General features: G+C 33.5%; 2 protein-coding genes across 6 annotated transcripts; one reads left to right on the forward strand and one right to left on the reverse strand.

Moving 5' to 3' along the window:
- The first annotated feature begins 137 nt into the window (after window positions 1–137).
- Window positions 138–4266, forward strand: LOC105210918 (GPI mannosyltransferase 2). Of its 4 annotated transcripts, none has more exons than XM_011182126.3 (4): window positions 138–429; window positions 563–639; window positions 697–2185; window positions 2254–4266. In XM_011182126.3, exon 3 carries the CDS (start codon window positions 710–712, stop codon window positions 2090–2092), a length of 1383 nt encoding a protein of 460 aa, XP_011180428.2. In that variant the 5' UTR covers window positions 138–429; window positions 563–639; window positions 697–709; the 3' UTR covers window positions 2093–2185; window positions 2254–4266. The 4 variants fall into 4 exon arrangements, with proteins under 4 accessions (XP_011180428.2, XP_028895274.2, XP_028895275.2 ...); XM_029039441.2 differs by having other exon boundaries at window positions 566–639; XM_029039442.2 differs by having other exon boundaries at window positions 138–394.
- Window positions 4047–21364, reverse strand: LOC105210917 (cathepsin L). 2 transcript variants are annotated; one of them, XM_011182124.3, is made up of 5 exons: window positions 21064–21364; window positions 18586–18691; window positions 5294–5508; window positions 5116–5225; window positions 4047–5051 (listed from the first exon to the last, which is right to left on the reverse strand). In XM_011182124.3, exons 2-5 carry the CDS (start codon window positions 18676–18678, stop codon window positions 4453–4455), a joined length of 1017 nt encoding a protein of 338 aa, XP_011180426.1. In that variant the 5' UTR covers window positions 18679–18691; window positions 21064–21364; the 3' UTR covers window positions 4047–4452. The 2 variants fall into 2 exon arrangements, with proteins under 2 accessions (XP_011180426.1, XP_054091076.1); XM_054235101.1 differs by having other exon boundaries at window positions 5116–5228.
- Between the last annotated feature and the right edge of the window lie 1281 nt (window positions 21365–22645).

Genomic DNA, 22645 nt, shown 5'->3' on the forward strand with positions numbered 1-22645 from the left:
GTTTGTTAATTTAAATCTATTACCCTTAATTAATCCTGATGCTAGTAAATATATTATTTTATTTATTTATTTAAAGGAAATACAATTATAAATAATTATACTACCTATAAGATATAACAGCACTAGCTACAAGGTCTTCGGCTGTTAATATATTATTAATTTATAAATATTACTGTTAACTAATCCTGATGCTAGTTTATATTTTGAATGTTATGTGAATAATTTTAATTGTTCGTAAGGTGGCAACGCTAAATTTAAATAAAATAAATGGGTGCAAACGTCATTTGTGTAGAACCGGCTGAGTTTTTGTTGTGGCACTTTAAATAAAATAATTGCTATACTAAATAATTAATATTATACTGAAGGACGTCCAAGTAAACCACTGCTTATAAAGGTACGAAGTTTCACAACATCCTCGCCTTTATAAAGGTAAGCACGAAACTATATCAGTTATTATGGCAAAGAGCCAACACGTTGGTGTCCAAGAACAATCACCTGACAATCTAACCGGCATTTGTACTTCCAATGTTATTTAATTTTTACAAATTGTTTACATATTCAGCAGATACAAATAATTTGGGCCGCAGTGCAACGAAACAACCATAACCTAAATGAACAGCAACGTAGTGCCACCACAAAGTATTAACGTCATCAATATTAACTTATCGCATATTAATCGTATAATCTTTCCATTAGTTACCTCATAAAAATGACTGAGAAAATAACGAAATTAGCGCTAGCTAGTCGAGTGATTATATTGGTATTGCAACTACTTGCAAACCATCTGATGCCTGATCACAAACCAGATGTATTCCGTACACCAATTGCACAACAAACTCAACAGCATGTAGAAACATTCGAAAGCAACGAATTTAACACCAGTAATACCACCGAAAATACATGGCTTGATCACACCATACAATTTTGTCTCGGTGGACTGCGTCATTGGGATGGCGAATATTTCCTACACATTGCAGAATATTCTTATTCTTACGAGAATACGCTTGCCTTCTATCCACTTTTTCCGTTAGTAGTACGTGCGGGCGCGAATGCACTATATGCGCTTAATATCGGAGTTTCATTGCGCAGCTGGTGCTTGGTGATAGCAGTGTTGGTCAATGTATTTTGCTTCTGCAAAGCAGCCAACGCACTTTATGCGCTTACACAGCGCATTTTTAAGGACCCCAATAAAAGTTGGAATGCTGCTTTACTTTTTTGCTTTAACCCCGCTTCAATATTCTTCACTGCAGCCTACTCGGAAGCACTATTCTGTTGGCTCTCACTGCACCTGATGTTGGAGTGTGTTTCTGAGTTTCGTTTTGCGCGCACAACAGTCACACTGGCGCTTTCAATTGTGAGCCGTTCAAATGGTCTGCTCAACGCCGGCTATCCCATATATTTTATGCTGAGGCACACCATACTCAAGTCATATCATCGTTGTTTTGCTGCTGTGAAGTTAACACTATGCCTTTTAGGCGCACTAACACCGCTCACATTCTTCTACTTTTATGCTTTCAAGCAGTATTGTGTACCAAATCATACAGTAGCGCATACAGCAGCTGTGCTGAACTATGCACGCGAAAAAAATTACATATTAGCTGGTCATCGTATGCCGCAAAATTCACCATGGTGTGACAATACGTTTCCATTTCCTTATTCATATATACAATCACATTACTGGAATGTCGGTTTCCTGCGTTACTACGAGCTGAAACAGTTGCCGAACTTTATGTTAGCGCTACCAGTGCTTGCGTTTTTGTTCTATCACTGCTTCACGTACTTCAGACATTTCATGCGCATCCTGCTGCCGCATTATCCCACCATGCAACTATTGAAAGAGTATAAATCCTTGCCATTTGTACTGCATGCATTTGTGCTCACACTATTTTGTACTTTTTTCGTGCACATACAAGTATCAACGCGTTTATTGTGCTCAGCGACGCCCTGTCTTTATTGGTTTGCGGCCGATCAGCTGCCCAAGACATTTGATCTAATCAAATTGCGCTCGAAAGCTGGTTCGATACTAGTATGGTTTACAAGTTACTATTTAATTGGCACAGCGCTCTTTTGCAACAACCTACCTTGGACGTAAGTTAACGGCATATTATGACCTTTCGAAATACATACATACATGAAATGCAAAAATTCGTGGCGTTTAAGTGTGCTGGCTGACAATGGGAACGCTGTAAGTAGAGAATATATTTTATAAATGCTAGTTAAGCTTGCTTATTGTTTGTTATATGTTTATTTCAGCTGAAATTAATGCAAAGCTTATGCTCACAACATTCTCATGCCATCATCAGCATCAATTCAAAAGTCTGCACGTACAACGCTGCGCTCATTAACCAAAAAAAAAACAAATTAAACTAAATTTACCTACCAATAAAATTGACTAATTTATTTAGTGTTTGTTTTTATTAATTTATTATATTACGAAAGTCATAGTTCATGTGCGGCCTTATTGTAAGGAAGTGAAATTGTGCATAAATAAAAAGTATAAGTGTAAGAGACTACATACAAGTGTATATAAATGCCGAATAAATTGTTTTTTCAAAGCAAAAACTTTTAAACATTTATATGAATGAGTAGTAGTATTTATTTGAGTAGTGTAAAGCGTATAACAAAACATTTGCTTACCAAAAATTTGTACAGTTATTTATTAATAAACATATTTTCTTATTGAATTTGCTTGCAATGATTTACAATTTTTAATATTTCTACAACATATCTCTCCCCTAACATGAGCTGATATTATGAGCTACTAATACAAATTAAAAACATTTTAATATTGTAAATTTTTAAAATGAATAAAGTGTACTAAAAATACTAGGAACATTAAGTTGTTTCTTTTAACCATATGATGGACTCAAAATTTAAACATAAATTGTTTTCATAACATGTTTAGAATACGGTAGTAAAGTGATTTTTAGAAATTCAAAGACGTTTTAAAGATACAACAGTTAGAGAAGACGGTTGGCAGCTGAAAACTTAAACGCGTTTTTCTCAAAACTGTGTTTTTCAAACTTTCCTCCATCGTATCTCAAAAACGACTTGACCGAATGATTTCAATTTTGTTAGTTATACTCAGCATATGTAAACCCATGGAACGCTATATTATTAATCAAAAATTCCAAAAACTATTCCTGTTGGACGACCTGGGAGGGGACGATTTCGTCACCCCAGGTGTCAAGTTCCCACCCGAGACCAGGATGGATCCAGGTGTCAGTACCGACTTCCTTTCACCTTCCACTGTACTTCTGTCGTTTTTGTTTTCGTTTGTTGTATTGTTTTTGTTGTTAATTTCAGTATTCATGTTAAATGGGTCCCCACTCAGAGCCGCTATCCACCCCCCAAGAGGTAGTCGCCTTTATTTGGCCCACGGTTATCTCGTAAACGAGGACAAGGCGAGGGTTGATGCATTCCCTTATGAAGCTATGCATTCAGAGCCGACCAGCGTAAAGAGGGAGTCTTCTCAACCAACACCTACCACACCAACTGAATGGTGACGGTTTTGGTTTTCTGATGTCAGCCATTTCATAAGTGTGTTACCACATCATACTCAGGTGACAGAATGCCGCACCTACCAGCCCAGGGTTCAACCAATTCAAACTAGGTGTTCCTACTTGTTGTCCGAATTTGTGCCTAAGTTCGTCAATCAAGAGGGGTTGATAAAGGCGTGAAGGCCGCAGGTCAATTGTCGTAACACAGGGTGCACCACTCGGAGGCGACCTGCACTACACCCTAAGATGTTAATAAATGAAAATAAACTCAAGGCTCTATCTATTTATACTGGTCGTAGAAAAAATTCTAAAAAATCACTAAAAACAGGCCGCCACATGGGATGACCTCCTTAAACAAGACAAGGGTAAGGCCTGTCCCATAATTAAAACATATGAAATGCTGTTGAAGTGGCACATGCCGCTCATCCGCTTAGCCGCTCATTGCGTGGCCGAAAATCTAATTCAATCATAAAACAGCGCTGTTATGATTTTTTTTCTAAAAAGAAATAAACAATTCCTCCAATTTGCAAGAAATTAAATAAAAAGTTTAATTTTTTAAGTTTTATATTTATTTATATAATAATTTTACATTTTTGTATGCTAATTATGCTTTGATAAAGTGATGGCGATGAGTAGGTGGTATATGTTTTATTACATAAAAGTTACACGTTAATGTAACCTTTGGTATTACTCTTTGCAACTGTTCACAACTGTTTTTCTACACACACATCGATAATAATAAACTGAAAATTTTTAAAATAAACAATACTACATAGAACTTATAACGAATAAAATACAAATAATACAAACAAAATCAAAAATCATATACGCTTCTTTTCGAAGTTAAGAAATTCACTGTAGTTTATAAAAAATATTAATTTGCGTATTTTAAATCCTATGTATTTGCTTGCAATATTTACGACTGTTGTGTTTGGTAAGCAGCTTACACTCTCTAAACAAGTGGGTAGCTGGAGGCCGAGGCAATACCACATTGATTTTGCTTGTTGCGCGCCATCTTAATATAACCCTTATCACCCCAAGTGGTGCCCCAAGAGTTCTTTACCAGCCAGTAGTCTTGTCCGCTGGGATCAGTGCCATAACCAACAACCAACACGCCATGATCCAATTGCTCTGCATCACAAAGTGGCTCAACATAGACACCATCGGAATAAAATTGGAATGATTCGTGTGATGCATCGATAGCGACGGCGACTGGACCGATTGTGGCAACAGCTTGCATCATTTTCTCCTCATCGCCGGCTGGTATGTCGACAAAACCGCGATCAGTGGCACCGATGGTAGATGGATTGTAATGGCAGGAATCATCAATACCCTCATATGGATACGATTTCTCTGTATCAATACCGCCGTTATCCTTAATATAACGGAATGCGTTATCCATGAGACCACCGTTGCAACCATTGTTGCCATATTTACTCGAACAATCGACCAAATTTTGCTCGGACAGCGAGACTAGTGCATTGGTTTTGCGGAAATGCTGTCCCTCAAGTGCGCCCGTAGTGGAGAAAGCCCAGCACGAACCACAGTGACCTAATAAAGAGTTCGTAAATGATATAATATTTCAAATTATAAAAAAAAATAATAATAAAATTACCTTGATCCTTTACATCGGTAACTGCACCGTGCGAACGCCAGTCCACTGAGGTTGGCACAGTAACGTGTGCTGGTGCAATGAAAGTGGCGCCGGTCAACTTTCTGTTGGTGCTACTTGAAAATAAGAGGTTCAATTGTTAAAATGTAACTTGGGGACAACAATGCTTAACTAAACTCACCGTAGTTGCTTTCTTAGTGTGTTGTTGAAGCCATTCATTGTTTCACGGAATTCAGTATGTAACATATCAGTATACTTGTTAAGGCCCATTTTAAATGAAACTTTGCCCGCAGCGAATAGCTGATTATGTTTGGCAATCTTCAATTTGTTCTCATTGAAAATTTTCAAACGGAAACGTTCTTCTACTTCATTGGAGTAACGCTTCTTGTGTTCCATCTGAAAATAACATAAATAGAATAAAATATTTAATAAAATTTGTAAATATTATGTATTAAAAAATAATAATCAAATAATTAAATTAATAAATTAGTTAAAAAAAAGATAAAATATAATACATAAGTATGTTGCCGTTTTTTCAACTTTTAAAAAATCTTTGAAAAAAAATAAAGAAATAAAAAAAAAATTAATTGAAAAAATAAAGAAATAAAAAAAAATAATTAAAATTAATTTATTAAAAAAAAATTAGTTAAAAAAATAAATTAATTAAAAAAAAAATATTAAAAATTAAATTAATTAAAAGCCGAATTTGAAACGTTTCCGTTCAGCTTTGGAAACATTAAACTATTTTAAATCGAATAAAAAATAGCATACTTTTAGAGGTATTCAAGAAAATTAGAACAGAAACCTAACCAGCGGAATGCTTCAATGAATCATATAAGAACACATAAGAAATCAACAACAAAAATTTCTCATTTCTTCTTCGGCACATTTCATATGCCTTGTTCGGGATTTTGTTCGTCAGTTTTTTGTTGTTGTTGTTACTTGAAATTCTGAACATCTTTCAGTGGTTACAATTTCAAGAGAATACTCTTTATAGGAACTTTTTTTGGAGGACGATCTGCAAAGGTCTCTTGCATTAGCGGGAATATCTGACTGTACAGTAATGTACTTATCGGACCACCCTCGTGAATATAAAAATACGAATATGCATAATATAACCATTGGAGTTTAGCAAATATTTTACCAGGTTAACCTGGACTCATGCGATATTATTGTCTGCTCCAAAGACTTAGAAATTTAAGTGAAAAAATTATAAAAGGGATAGTCAGCAAACTGCTCGCTTCAAGTAAAGTTCTCTTATTTGTACAGAGTCTTTGTTGCTACTTAGCTACAATGCGCGCTGGCAACAACAATGAACTAATCAAGGTTGTGGTGATTTACGACTGGATCACGCATACAAACATATACACATGCTGACGAACAATACAATCTTCTAGTACAGTTAAGTTAAAGACCACCTGCAGATTTGCAATCTAACGTATAACAACATCAGTAACACATTGGACTGTTTATCACAATCTTACGCTGCCAAAAAGTGTCGTAAATCAACCAATTCGGTAGCGTAATTTATTGTAGATGTTTCAATTAAGGCATGGGGACTTCACAACAACGATGAGGTGCAATAAATGTACAATTTCTTTTGTTTTCGTCGTTTAGGCAGCAAATCGTAGCAATGCTAGAGAATTGATGAATAAGATGTTTGCTCATTTGGACGTTGAATAGAGGCCCCTAGCGAATATAAGTGTACTAAATACACTGCATGGATGATGGAAGCACAATGAGAGTAGATATTCTTAACTTCTGAAATTGAGTCTGACACTATGTTGACTAAAGCAATGAGTTTAACTGGATATCAAATTAATCCATTCGAAAGATATTTACGTGGTCGCCGCTCACACTCGCCTACCTACATATTATTATAGAGTTTTTGATTTGAATCTCACAACGCTAAATTACAATTAACCCAAAATACATGAAAACATCGAACGCATCGAACCCATGGATTATCCGAAGGGATTTTCGCACATGTTGCCACTCTGAATATTTTATGGAAATGATCTGTCGCGAAAAATGATCTGTCACTACAGAACTAAATCCATCTTATTTTAATTTTTTTTTGGTAAATAATATATGGTAACTTTAAACTATCCGAACAGCGTAGCGACTCGAGTACTTCTTATAATTTTTCAATTACATTTTTATAGCTATTAAGCAAATAATTTACAAGCACATGCACGAGAATCGATTATCGACCGATCGCAGCTAATTGCTTAACAAACTTTCAGAACCGCCCAAGTACGCTCTAGAGATTCGAGTACGGCTTGAAAACAAAATATTACAAATATACAAGCTCGCACTAGAGAGTCGAACTCGGAAGCGTTCCCAACGCCTACATAATCAGTGAGAAAGACAACGGACATCAAAGACGTAATCAAGTTTTAGCTCATTGCAAAAAAATGTAATGTTCGAATTTTCCTCTTTTTACTTTTTTTAAATGACCCCACGAAAGAAACGTTAAGAACATACATATATATACGGGAGAGTGTGTAGTGTGTGTAGAAACATATAACTTTTGAAATGTTTGCTTAAACATGTGCGTAGCCGGAACGGACTCTGCTTGTTTGCTATAAAGAACCTGCCACTATCACAATCTGTAAATTGTATTTTTTATGTAAAAGGTGATAGATCGCAGCTCAAAAACAAAATTATCAAAGCAATTAATTCGCTCAACAAAAATAAGAATGGCACAACACATAAACAAACTGTTTGACATTTGAACTTCCAAAATAATGAAAATAATAAAAACCGTTGTGCCGTTGTTGCCACTTTATATTAATTCGAACGAGAAAAAGTTTTATGTTTTGCAGAATAGAACAAGAGTAAATAAATATAAAATTATGCGCAAATGTGTATTTAGTGTGAAGTATCATATCAAGTCATGCTATAGCAATTGTGTAGCAAAATTATTGTACTCAAAAGCACGTTTTTATAGTGTTATTTTTGAAAAAGCACATACAAAATGTTGTTATTTCATAAAACATAGCGGAAGCCGGTAAGCCTAAATTAATTGTCATCGAAGTCATCTAGGCAGGTTTGACAAGCTCTTTCGACAGGGTCGGACTAAAGACAAATGGGTGTTAGATAAGTGGAGTTAAGGTGGGACTCTGGTTAAGGGGACTCTTTGCATGCGGGACATATGTATAGTATGTCGGGGTTCAGTCTGGATAAGTAAGAGTTTAACTTGCTACAGTATCCAGAACGAAGTTGTGCAAAGCTCACTCTATTTTCGCGAGGCAACTCGAGCTCTGTGCCTGCGATAGGTGATGTTTCATCTTCAAGTGCGCCATTCACGAGGGAGTCGATGAAGGTGTTAATGGCTTGTCGAAAGTCTGTTGTATTTGAAGTCCGGTCGGTATAGTTCTGTATGTCGTCGACATATTTCAGGAAGTTACTCTTAATGGCTCTAGGAGGCGGCTTGGCTTCCAGTAGGTTGATTTCTACGAAAGCATCCTAACAGAAACTGTTTGGAGAGCATTACGTTATGTGCTCCTTTACAGATAGCATACAGGCCACATTATGTAGGTGCTCGACCGGAGATATCAAGGGGAAACCTGTGACTGTCCGGAGACAGGATTCTGACAAGTTTGAAGCTTCCCCAGCTGTGTCCAACTGCATCCAAGGGACCAAATAGGGGCTGCGTAGTTTATGACTGGCCGACCGATAGCCTGGTAAGTAGCCAACAGTATTTTTTTGTCTTTACCTCATGTGCTGTCCGCTAGCGACTTGAGGATCTTGTTGCGGCTCTGTACCTTGGTATACACTGTAACACCCAAAATTTTGGTGTTATTGACAGTCAATTTTTTGATGCCATCGACAGAAATGTTCAGGTCTAGACTGTACTCCTTCGTCTAAAAGGTGGGTGTGGATTTGGTAGGGGAGTGTGTTAAGCTCCTGGAAGTGAAGAAGCGAGAAAGATCGAGGAGGTAACCGTTCACTTTCGAACACATGTCATCTATTCCATTGACCGAAGTCATTATCGTACAATTATTTGCGTAAGAGGTGACAGAGGGAGTTTCAAAATAAAGAATTTGAATAGTAGAGGGGGATAAGACACCACCCTAAGGAACCCCTTGTTTGCTTCTTCTCTATTTAGATGTTTGGCTTCGAAACATTACGCATGATTGACGACTCAGATCATTCATGGTCCACCTCTTCGACTCTGCAGAGAACGAAGATTGTTCAATGTCTTCCAGTAGCGTTGTGTGATTGACTGTGTCAAAAGCTTTTGACAAGTCCAACGCTACTAGGATTGTTGCCTTGCAGGGAGGTTTTTGATTTAGGTCATCAGTTATCTGGGTGGTTATGACGCTACGTGCTGTGATGGTGCTCAGATGGTGGGTTAAGGTTGGGAGTAGTCTGGTCTAAATTATAAAAGAAAAGTTTGCAAATATGATATTTTATGATTATTTTGGGCCGATTCCGAAGCATTTAAATAATTTCCCATAAAAAAATACACTAACGCACAACAGTGGAAGCTTCGTAACACGGAATGAACCCGACTTTTATACGTCTAAGGACTCTCTTAACATTTAAACAAATTTATTTGAACTTAATAATTTAGAATTAATATATCATTCCCTAAAGGGAATTCACATGCATCATCATGAAGGTGTGTAAAAGTATAAAAGTCTATCTAAAGCGTATGGTTCGAGCGCATTTTAATTAGTAACAGTCTGCTGACTTGCGTAACCCTAAAACAATCATAATGTTTATACTGTGAATGCACTATTTCAAGTGATCTTGTGAACGGCAAAGTTTCAAGTGACAAATCACATTAGTATAAAACAAATCATACCCCTCACTGCTCTCTCCCACACATGTAAGTTGTAGACAAAAACAATGTTTAGCCTTTATTAGCCTGTCACGCTTAATTCAATTAAGAAGAACTTGATTATGCGCAGCGACGAAGTCATAATAACGCGTCATTGTATGTGCATATGAGTGTCCACTTTTGTCTAAGTTATATGCATGTTCGGGTAGTTGTGTCTCCTGATAGGCGATTAGCCTATAAGTTTTATCAACCAGTATATTTCAGTGATTAGGATTGCTAATACCGCTAGCATTGTCGTAAGCAGACCGGCTGAGTGATAACACGAGTGCTCATTTATGGGAGCTTATCGGCGCCACCGAATAACAATGAGTAACCGAAATGCTGAGAGCAGCAATTCATTAAAGTGCTCTACACTCGAGTCAATTACGAACAAAGTTAACTGATTATTTGATTACATTTAATTCAATATTTTTAGCGGACGCCTGTTGAGTTTGGATTTATTGAATGAGTGATGTCAACTATTACGATACCGTGGATTTTCGGGATTTCATTATTAAAATTGAATCGGTTGACTTAGAAAAGCTTATTTCGAAGACAGGGCAGCTATCGTTTTAGAGTACACTTTAATAAAAATCATGAAGTTATCTATTTTAAAATCGTATTAAAAATCAATTCCAAGATTGTCTTCGGTGCCAAAAAAAAAAAAAAAATTCACACAGAAGTGTGCAGCATGTCGTAACGCTTGTTATCAGTGATTATTGATGAGTGCACACACCATTATCTAGATTGAGTAGGCGAATTGCTTATGTGGATTTACCGCTATATTAAAATGTCTAAAATTTTAAATCAAATAATGAAATGCTACGACTTTATATGAGTGGTGAATAGATTAGATTGACTTGGGTATCCGTATGTATGTATGTATGTAATCTATAAGTTCGCATGGGTTTCAATGAAGTAAGTTGTTTGACTTGTATTTCATTACCAAGATTTATTAGCCATTAAATAGTTGCTGATATGATAACATTGTGCCGATTAATGAAAAGGAAATATATGTACGAAAAAGAAGTGGGTCTTCTATAAAAATTCACATGACAGTTTATATGTAATGGGTAAAGTTCACAAATGGAGGTTAGGGAAAAAACAAAAGTACACACTTCGATTACTAAATGAAGATGGAATGTTTACTACATGCTTCCAGAGTACCCTTATGATTGTCAGGAAACAAATTTTAATATGAAATAACAAATATTGTAGATCGGCAATCGAAATTAAATACCGTTATGTTTATAGCACCGTGCCAATTAATATGCAATATTTACACACAAAAAATCATAACAATTCAAAGAGAGATTTGTTTAAGAGACAGTCTTCAACTAAAACTGCGTGAAACTTTTACCGACAGGGTATACTTAATAATTGTATAGAATTTCCTGCATAGCTATTAACTAAAAATAACAAGCATAAATACAGAAAGCCATGTATTATGAAGTTCCCAAAATAGTTGTCGAACATTTGAGGTGCGTGAAGTAAAAAACTGTGTGCTCGATGAATATGATATAACAAAAAATGAATTAAAAAAAATAAAAATAAAATTAAAAAAATATAATAAAAAAATTAATTTAAAAAAATTTAATAAAAAGAATTATTAAAAATAATATAATAAAAAAATGAATTAGAAAAATAATAAAAAAAAAAATAATTAAAAAAATATAATAAAAAAAATTTATGTAAAATAAAATAAAAATTAATTAATAATAAAAATATAAAAAAAATAAAAATATAAGATAATAAAAAGAAATAAAAATATAAATTAAAATATAAAAAAAAATATTAAAAAATATAAAAAAAATTAATTAATAATAAAAATATAAAAAATAAAATTATAAAAAAATAAAATTATAAAAAAATAAAAATATGAAAAAAAATAAAAATATAAAAGAATATTAAAAACAGATAAAAATAAATTAAAAAGAAAAATATAAAACAATTAAAAAAAAAATTTAAATAAAAATATAAGAAAATTAAAAAAAAAATTTAATAAAATCATTGCATTAATTTTGCTAACCAAAAATTTTGAAATCTCTTTCCCTGCCACAAGTCAGCTACACGTGTAGCTTGACATTTCTTTGCAGGCGCATTGTAGTTGTATAGCACACAGCTGATGGCTGCCAATGACACATATTTCCAACAAATCTGCACGGCTAAAGAAAACAACTGAAATATGAGCGCGACCATGTGCTGACGAGCTGCAACCCTCAGTTTAAGCTAAAAACAACAACAAATGCACACAGAAACATACATACGCACAAATGCGTGATTTATATTATCGATTTTCCGCCAAACCAACGAAGACACCAAAAAAAAAAAACACAAATATTATTAAATTTTAATAACAATTAGCCTAAATAATTTCGTTTATTTATTTATATAGTATATTAAACTAACGCTTATAAATATTACAATTTAGTTGCTGTACATAAAAATTATATAAATTCACTTTAAAAAAGTATTATATTTTTTTACGCACATACAAAGAAAAAATAAAACACACATATGTAGGTTATAAATGCCATTTGGTGCCCATCTGAGTGTTTTCAGCCTTCATTTAATATTTGTATTTTTTTATATTATTTTTATATTTTTATTTTTTGACTTCAATTTTAAGGACTATTGCAGTGTTTGAAATTTGATTAAATTTTTTAATTACATACACTTGACTTGTATGCATGTTAGTTACGCTTAAAAACGCTGCAAAATTCATATTTTTTTCCATTGATTTTCTTTTTACATTTATTGCAGTAACTTTGTATTATCGGTGTAGTAACTATTTATTGCTTGAGCTGCGTGATTTAATTTCTCTAAATCATATGTTGGAACACTAATTTTAAAATGATGCTATTTGCTTATGCTATTTTTACTGCTTGAGTTGTTCCATTTCCAGCATGACAGCACCTTCTTGCGGGTTCGACGCTGGCGCCGCTGGCTGCGTATCCAAACACGCTTCATATGTGCTAGGATCTTCCCATACGACACGTTTTCGTTTGTGCATAATAAAGGCGAATAGTAGCGCATTACCGACCAGCATGAACAGCAGGAATATGCAGGGTATGACAATGTCCCGCATCGTTTGGTTGTCATTGGCTGCAACGCTTTCAGACATCCTGTCTGCTTTATGTTTTCTTTTTCCTTATATAATTATTTATTTTATTTTATGTATTTTATTATATTTTGTACTTTTGTGCGCTCCAAACGGCGGATGCTGCTTTGTGTTTTTGTATTTTCTATTGCTTGTTTTCTTTTGTGTTATTGTTATTTTTGTACTCTTGACAATCAGTCTTTTGTCGGCGTCGTTGCTGTCAAATCAACGCGTTCATACTTAGTTGAATTAACGAAAACGTTAAGAATTTATTTTATTTCTGTATTTTGTAGAGCCTTCCATGCGTCGGACATTACACATTCACTATTCGCTTGCAACTGTTGTTCGCGACGTACACACCGAACTTGGGCTGCATGTCGCTTGGGTGAACTGCGCCAGTGTTGCTCTTAACGACGCAGTCGATAAAGCTGCCGTCTGCCGCCGCTGAACGCCACTCTGCATACGCTGCTCTAATCGTATGTGAGTGTAGTGAGTGAAATTAGTTCGACAGTAGCTGATAAACTAATCGCATAGAGGCAGCAACAATCATTCGTTGTTGTTTTTGTTGTACTCGATATGTGTAATCATTTGGCGGCTGATATATGCCGTTGAATGGCCTCTGTAGCGTTTGTCCACTTGTATGACTGCTGCTTCACTTCCTCCTACTTGTGCTGATTCTGGTTCTGGCACTTTGTCCAAGCTGCGTTGTTGCTGCACGGCATGACATTTACGTATGAGCAGTGGTATTAGGCTATGCATGTATGTGCGTACTAATTTACATATATATTATACATATATGTATGTATGTATGCGTGTCCATAAATATTGCTATATAGTTGTGTACGGTTATTTGGCTCTTTTATTAATAAAATTATGCTTTTTGTTGTACTTCCACCTTGACTCTTGAATTTAATGCTGACGAGGGCACAGTCGAAATTATCAGATTCTTTACATATATACACATATTTGTATTTTACTGCTGTGCTCTCTTCGTTCTTTTTACTTTCATTTAAATAACATGCTGTTTTAGTAAGCTGAATTTTGGCACAATATTGACCCTCTGACGTATTAAGCATAATTTAAAAAAAAAAAAGCATTTCCAGTGTGCTGTATAATATCGGTTGAACAAGTTTAGCACAGCAGCTACTGAAAGCAGCCGGGTATACCAAACTAATCGCGTCCAACATGCATAACATTTCAAATAAAATATTTATGTATATTGAAGTTGACAGGCAAGCAAAGCGGACGTATGTTTTTTTTAATTGTCGCGTGATTTCGGAGAATAAAATTTTATAATTTTTTTATTTACCGCAAAAACATTTTTTTTTATTCCTAATAAAACTGATATGAATGCGATAAATAATATTTTAATATAAACCTTGCGCTTATGCATTTATCCGAACGGATAAGCTGCGAAACAATGATTATTTTAAATACTGAAATGAGTGCTGTATTCAACTTTAAAAATTTGCGTATGAAAACTTCGTGAAAGCTGGCACATAGTCACTCTCTGGAACAAAACTTAATATGTTTCGGATTTATTCGAACGGAAAAGGTCCAAAAAAATTATTATTTTAAATGCTGAAATGAGCGCTGCATTCATCTTTCACATGAAAGCTACATGAAAGCTTCATAAAAGCTGACATATAGTCACTCTCTGCAACCAAACTTAATATGTTTCGGATTTATACGAACGGAAAAGGTCCAAGAAAAAATATTATTTTAAATACTGAAATGAGCGCTGCATTCTTCTTTCGCATGAAAGCTACATGAAAGCTGACACATAGTCACTCTCTGGAACAAAACTTGATATGTGCCTTTTGTTGCTTTAGTGAGAGCACACTGGAAATGGCACTTCAACAAAAGCAATGCTAGTTTTTATTCCAAACAATGAAATCGTCACGGTTCTCACGACAGTCGCGTCTATTTCGGTTACAGAGATGAACACTGTTTTATAGACAGTCAACTCGGCAGCATCCCTTCAAATTATTTTTTGAGTAAATTACAGTAAAAAAAATAACAATCGTATAGAATAAAACTACAACACACATTGAATATTTTCAATTGTATTTCCAGTTCACAGATCAGCTTTGTACACAACGCTACAAAACATATCTACATATGTACATACATACATACATGCTTGCATTTGAAGCGTGAATTATTCCTTGGTTACCAATGATAAGTGGAACGCCCCATTTTCATTGCACGAAAACACTTGAAATAACTCAGCTTAATGGCATTTGCTTTATTTGTACACATACATTTAACTTTCCTTCCTTTTCGGACATTGTGATCTGTAGGTTACAAATCAAGTTGTTGTTGTTGTTTTTCATTTAATTTTTTTTTTGTAGTTTAACAATGCTGCTTGCTTGCATGCTGCAGCAGCCGTAATTGCTCTAACTACTACAGACACAAGCATATATTCAGATACAGAGGCGAGTAAATATTAAAAAAAAAAAAATTGTAAAACCATTCTTGGAGATACCGAAAACCACGATGTGAGGCACACAACTGTATGCAGTCAATAAATAATTGCAACTATAGAACTAGTAATCATAGGAGTAGTAATTGAGTGCAAGTATTGACAATTTTAATAATACTCTACTGTTGTCTATACTAAAAGACAGAAAGTACACGGCGAGCATTCAAAGCAGCATTACCAGCAAAATTCGATATACCAACTTCGTCATAGATTTTGGTTCAATGCACTTTGCGACTCATACCGGAAACTATAGTAGTATTAGCAGCGATCACTCTGTATGAGTATGAAGTTAACTCAGCAGTAAAAAAAAAGCAATACAAGTTACTTATATGTAGCTTTGAGCGCTTTTTAACTGCTTTTTCACAGAGCCTAAAAGTATGCAATGCTTTCATGAAAATACTCATTATAAAATTGTAAAAGAGTTGTGTGGAAGTGGTGTGGTGAGTAAAGCGAAAAATAGTGAGATATGCAGACTTCTTCAACTATTTTCTGGAATGTAAAATACTCGTACAGCTTGAATATAATCAAATATTGTAGATAATATAATTTTGTCAGCCTAAATACCATATGAGAAACGAGAATACTGCAGATATGCCGGACGCAAAGCTACTCGACTATTATTTTATCTAGCATTCAGGCTGCATAAAAGATGAAAAGAAACTTTCTTATCAAATATACAAAGGCTTCTTACATACATACATAGACTCACATACAACAACATATTTATATACATTTGTTTGTATTTAAAAGTGTTTATAAATAATATTTTTGTTTTACTTAGAATTCTAATCATTCGTATTTGCAAAGCTATGCATTAATTGCTGATAACAAAGCTTAATGCTGACACATCAAATGGTAACGACTTTTAATATACATACATACATACATATTGATTAAAGCTATACAAATATTATATATTACACTTAGCTGCTTAGGAGCTGACCCATTTGAAAAACTTGCGGTTATAACGCAATTGCAGGCTGAGCAAACAAAGAGAAAATCAAGCAAATAAACGCGCGATTTTTGTTAGATAAACTTTTGAAGTGACGAAGACCACAAACATGTAGACGCTGCACAATGCTCAACAAAACTTGGGCTCACATCAGTACAGTACTGTACTGTGAACTTGTGTGTGTGTGGTACATTCAAACAATAGGGGGAATCACATTTATACTTGTATTCGTTTGGAATTCCCAAACATGCTGCGGCGAAATCTGATATGATGAAGAGAGCGAAAAATGCAGGACAGGAAAATTTGATATGAATTAAAATTAGTTTAGACTAGAGACAAGCATTGCCATTTGTGGTCTATTGTGGCCTCATCTCTTTACAAATCCTAGTACGCTAATGAATTAAAAGATTATGATTGAAACTGTTTAAATTTGTGACTCCGTGACATTTTACTAATTATTTAGTACTAAGCATTTGAAAAGTATCTTTTCTGCAGTCGCAGAAGTGACAGCAATTTATGTTCACGTCGTTCAATGGACTGCAAAAATGGCAGAGACTTGTGTATAATGCCACAATTATTCAAATTCTATCTCTGTAGAACTTAATGCTGGATGTTACATATGTATGTATGTATTTAAGCATGTACATAAACTTAAAGAATAAAATTGTTTTGAAATCAATGTTTCTGCTCTTATTATACTACACAACACTGTACATTTTTCAATATTTTGATAAAAACAAAATGAAATTATGTGCACATACATAAATATAAAGATTAAGTGCGAATATACACGTATATGTATAAATAAATAAATAATTTTCTAAATTGTACATATATATAATAAATTCCAATTACGTTAATCAACGTCCGTTTAATTAAAATTATTTATTATTTATTTATTTACATAAAAAGTCAAACTAACGTCTTTAAAACTTAACCCAGCCATTTTGATTGATAAGGCACAGTTGCATTTACAAAGAAAAATGCTAATCTGCCGAGTGAAAAAGAATAAACAAAATGGGCTGCATGGATGAATGCATTTGAGATTGACGAAGCTGTCATTATCAGTCTGGTGGGAGCATGTGACGCTTTTGGCGCGTGTGTTGTTGCATTGGAAATTACGCAGCAAGATGATTATTGCAGTTTGTTTTAACAGAACTACGTTGAATTCAAAAGCAATGGTTAGAGTGTTGAAAATATGTATGTATAAAAGTTATAGTCATAAATCATAAAATCGTAGACGTGCTTAAAACAATTGTATTATCTCTTGAAGCACATTTAAAACGCATTAATTCTTTCTGCGTTGTGGTCAACATTTTCGTAAAGATTTGATGAAATGTACATACATTCAAACATGTACATATGTAGTTATATATTAAAAGTGGATAAATTCTTTGGAGGCTCTGTAGCTCTGCATTGGAATACAACATTTTGAAATAAAAAAATATAGAAAGTACAACAATTATAGACATTTCCTTTTATGCTATTGCATGCAATTTGTCCATAAGTTAACAATATTTAAAATATCAACATGTCAGCATTGCATTCAGTTGCATTGCATATAGTTTTGAAACCTTTGCGACAATGCATGCCATAAAAAATGTGCAATTATTGTGATTAATAGCAGCAACAAGTACATAGTATCCAAAAATGAGTCATTCCACGCAATTACTTCTGCCACTGTTACGCTGTGCTGAGTTTGAAATAATTATTACCACTACTGAAATATTCGTCCATATGGTAACGCACTTTATGAATAACAAAAGAAAGTTGTTGCAAAAAAAGTGTTGAAAATACCATATTCATAAAAAGTGTATGTGAAAGAATTTTAAGTGTAAAGTAATAAAAACGTATTACTGGTAATTGGAAATGAGGTGTCAATACATATATAAAGTCAATAACAATAAATATATTGAGTAAAAAAATAAATGCCACCATATAAAAGTTTATATTTTGCAACGAACAAAATGCATATAAAGAGTATAAGTGTATACTTTTAATCATTACTTAAAGTATTTAATTTAAAATAATAAAAAAAAACAAATTACTTGAATTAATTTTAATGTAGGGGTTAGTAAAATTATTTTGTAAAAACAAAAACTTACTTTGTAGGCAAACCATTCTTCTTTCACAAGATCGCTGAACGAAACCGCACTAGCATAGGCGAACAACGCCACAAAAATCAATACTGCGCGCATTTTGGCGGTAAATCTGTAAAGCAAATATTTCATTAATAAGTTATATAGAAGTTAATAACTATTTTGACTTTATAAATACAGTGGAACTTCCATAACTCGAACTTCTAAAAGTTGAAGATCTCCCTAACTCGAACTTTTGAATTGGCAACGGCGTTTAGAAATCAAATTTCATACAAATTTGCTTCCATAACTCGAAGTTCTCCATAACTCGAACTCTTGTACTGGCAATAGAAGTCAAATTTCATACAAATGTCCTTCCATAAATCGAACTTTTCGGCCAGGGCATAATTCATAATTTAAAATTTTACTATCTAGGAACAATTTTAAAGGAGTCCCTAATATAAGTATAGAGGCAAATAGAAATATGATATTACACATTTAGATTTCATAAATCGTGTAACAAAGGCATGAGATACTGACCACTAGAGCCAAACAATAGCAAAGTGCAACAAACAAAATTACAGAATACATGTTGTAATGTATTTGAATAAAAAATTTTGCGAAGTAAATAACTAAAACTGTGGATAAATCTATATTTTTAGCTTTTTTAAAACTTTTATGTTTTAATGAAAATTTCTATAAATCGAAGTCTCTCTAAGTCGAAGTTTTTTTGTGGATTATGTTGATTCGTGTTAGAGAAGTTCCACTGTATTACATTAATTATTAGCTTATCTTTGTTTGATGTATAATAGTTGGAATTTTACATTAACATTTTTAATCAGTTTTCTATAAAATGCAACAAAAGTATCTGCAGATCACACTTTGCAGCATGCAACTCATATTTACAAATAAACAGTGATATTCATGTAAACTATGACTTCAACTAATTCTTGGAATATTATATTGCACGTACTAATGTATAATTAGCAACAGTAGAAACTCAAATAATAAAATTGCAATTTAATTACTATAAAATCGTATGATATTACTAAGCAAATATGCCTTTGAATTTTTAACTTTTTGCAACATTTAATAAAAAAAATCAATTTTAAAAAACATATCGCTTCAAAAACTTTTTTGAAATATAATAATAATACTCACACAATAGTTTTGCTTATTTATTGGTACAATTTTAATACAAATAACTAGTATTTAGAAAAGGTAAACAGCGCAAAATGTCGCAAAGTCAATGTCATCGAATGAATTAATATATGTATTTGTATTCTGTGCATATCTTTCTACCTGTATACATAAATATATATTTTTTTTACGGCCACAACAGCTGATTATCAGGTAATTTTGTCACGTCAATGGCAAAAGTGCCATAACAAAGGTGGAAGAGAAAAATATATATTTAAAGAAGAGAGTAAGAGAAGGAACCAGTTTTCATACAAACTAAAAAAAGCATCAAATATTAAAAGCCGCAAATATAGTGCTAAAAAATCAATAAAATTTATGCTGCGGCATATAGAAAGAAAATAAGTTAAAAGATAAGCACAAAGTTATACAAAAAACCAATTAGTCATTAAATATAGAGCAACTTGATTATTTATTTATTTTGCTCTTACCGATGCGTTATTTTTCTTTGTGTTTATTAAAGCAAAACATTATCTACATACGTTTATGAATATAAACACTTGCCGAGTTAAATTACATATAAACATATGCCTCAGCAGGGCAAAAGACTCGATTTCTATACGATCTAAACACAGATAAGGAAAAGAGAATTTGAAACTTCTACAATGTAGAGATTAAAACAAATAATGCGCTGTTTCTTGACCTTATTTTAGCAAGAACTTTATAGTGACATTTTTTATTTTTTAAATATACACATAAATATGTATGTATATGTATAGTAATGTATGTACTTAGTAAATAAAAATGTTACCATTATTGTTATGAAATTCAAATATCTCAATTTAGTGAGATCGTTAAAGAACTGTTGACAATAAAAATTATGATGGCCTGCGCTCAGTTGTGTTAAGGCGAATTCATATTTTCTTAATTCGCTTTGGATGCTAAGATCAGCATTATATGCATAAATATGAAAGTTTATTTCCGTTATTTGTTTATTTATTGTCAGTTATTTACTTCTTCAGTTTTCACTGCAATAAATTTCTATCAAATATTTATCTAGAAACCAGTTTGATTGTGACTTTATGCGTCGCACTAAACATACAAGACATCAAAGCAATTGAATACAAATAATACAAATGTACCTATGTCGAGACAGCCAAGATCTGTTGCATTTTAAGCATACTAGTCCAAAGACAGTTTCAGCTACGCAATATTGATATATTGAAATACTGTACTCTTCGTCACATGACGCAATTTTAACTAACACCAACTACATCTCCACACTCTAACTTTATGTGGTATATTTACATAAATAATTAACCGCATTTATATATGTATACATAAAAAATCATATATTTAAATAATTACCTTTTTTCGCTTGCTGATTGTTTTTTCCCAATTGGCCAATTGTTGCGAGCACAGTACTACTGGATTTATGGCAATTGTTTGCTGCCTTTCGTATGCCTCGTCAAGCCGACTACGCAACTTTACAATTAAATTTACTTTGTTCAATTCAATCCCACTACAATATTTAACACTTTCTCGAAATTATAAAAGAATGTTTCAATACTTTAAAAGTTTTATAAAAAGCAACTGGTCTGTATCGCTTGCAAATTGCAAATAATTTTCTCGGATCCGTTTGCAGCGGATTATATGCTATTACATTCGTCCACAGTTCGTTTTTCTGTTTTCTACATCCATTTTGTTTACAGTTTCGTCGATTTGTTGTTGCACTACCTTAAATTAACTTTATTGCTGTACGTTCTTTGTTTTGTTGTTTGTCAAGTCATCTGTTGTTGTGGAAGAACAGAGATGTCACTGCGTGACAGTGTTCAAACTTACAGTTCACCACAGTTTCGTGGTGAATTTGATAACTACCATATCACAGCTAAAGATAAATGTTGAAAACGCGGTTTTATTAATAATTTTATAATATAAAAAGTTTTTCTTTAACCAACCGATATTCTAAGAATTTGTACACATATTGAGGTAACTTTAAAGAGTATTGATTATTTTTTTATTTGTAAATATAACAGTTTTTGAAGCTGCTACAGCAGATCTCCATATCTCTGAAGTGAATCATTTGAAATGAAAAAATCAAACGGAGTTCGTTAAAATAATGTATAATGTTGTAATTAATCGAACGAATATGCAAATCAATTATTTGTTTGGCGGCTTCAAAAAATTCAAAAAATCGAAGTTTTGCTATAATTTTGGCCTTAAATTGTTTATAAAAACAATAATCATTTTTATCGATAATAAAAATGCTTCGATTAAGTACTAGAAATATAATTCAGTAGCCTGTGTAAAATTTTGAGACTAATCAGCTTAGCCATTTTCGAGAAATCTTGGCCACCGACTTTCAAGAATTTCATAGTTTTGAGAAAATCAAGGCGCCACACCTGCCTACTACTTTCAAATGTTCTGACGCTTGTAGATAGATAGATAAATGAGATGAGGAAAGCACCACGACCAGTAGTCTATTGTGCCCTCTCAAGTCTACAGCGACTCCATTAGTCACAGTACCCTAACAAATTCCAGGATGGTACTAGGATTAAGGGAGACGATGCGCCCCTCTGTTGGGATGGTATATCCTAAAATTTTGCACCTGCTCCTGTGAAGCGCTACACATTCCAATAGTATATGTAGGAGAGTTTCATCCTCCATGTCACAGAAGCGGCAGGTCCGCGACGAGACCAACTTCACATGAATACACGAAATTTACGAAAATTTCATATAAAGATCGATTTTTTGAAAACTCTGTAAAATGTAACCCCTTAATATTGAAATCGCTCAAATCTGCTATTTTCGGGCACGCTGATGTTAAACCAGAGTACATAAAATGAACCTTGGAGTCATGTTGTCAATAAGGACACGCCTTCATCTTCATCGGAAAGACGTCACAATGGTTGATTTTAAAATATTTTTTTCAAATTTTCAGAAATTCCTT

Source organism: Zeugodacus cucurbitae, chromosome 6 (assembly GCF_028554725.1).
Source record: "Zeugodacus cucurbitae isolate PBARC_wt_2022May chromosome 6, idZeuCucr1.2, whole genome shotgun sequence".
Lineage (NCBI taxonomy): Eukaryota > Metazoa > Arthropoda > Insecta > Diptera > Tephritidae > Zeugodacus > Zeugodacus cucurbitae.

Coding starts and splice junctions, on each gene's coding strand:
- LOC105210917 (XM_054235101.1), bottom strand. CDS start 18,678: ATGCGCGCAGTATTGATTTTTGTGGCGTTGTTCGCCTATGCTAGTGCG. Junction 5,509..18,585: donor AAGAATGGTTTGCCTACAAA/GTAAGTTTTTGT, acceptor TGTTATTTTCAG/ATGGAACACAAGAAGCGTTA. Junction 5,229..5,293: donor ACACTAAGAAAGCAACTACG/GTGAGTTTAGTT, acceptor CTTATTTTCAAG/TAGCACCAACAGAAAGTTGA.
- LOC105210918 (XM_011182126.3), top strand. CDS start 710: ATGACTGAGAAAATAACGAAATTAGCGCTAGCTAGTCGAGTGATTATA.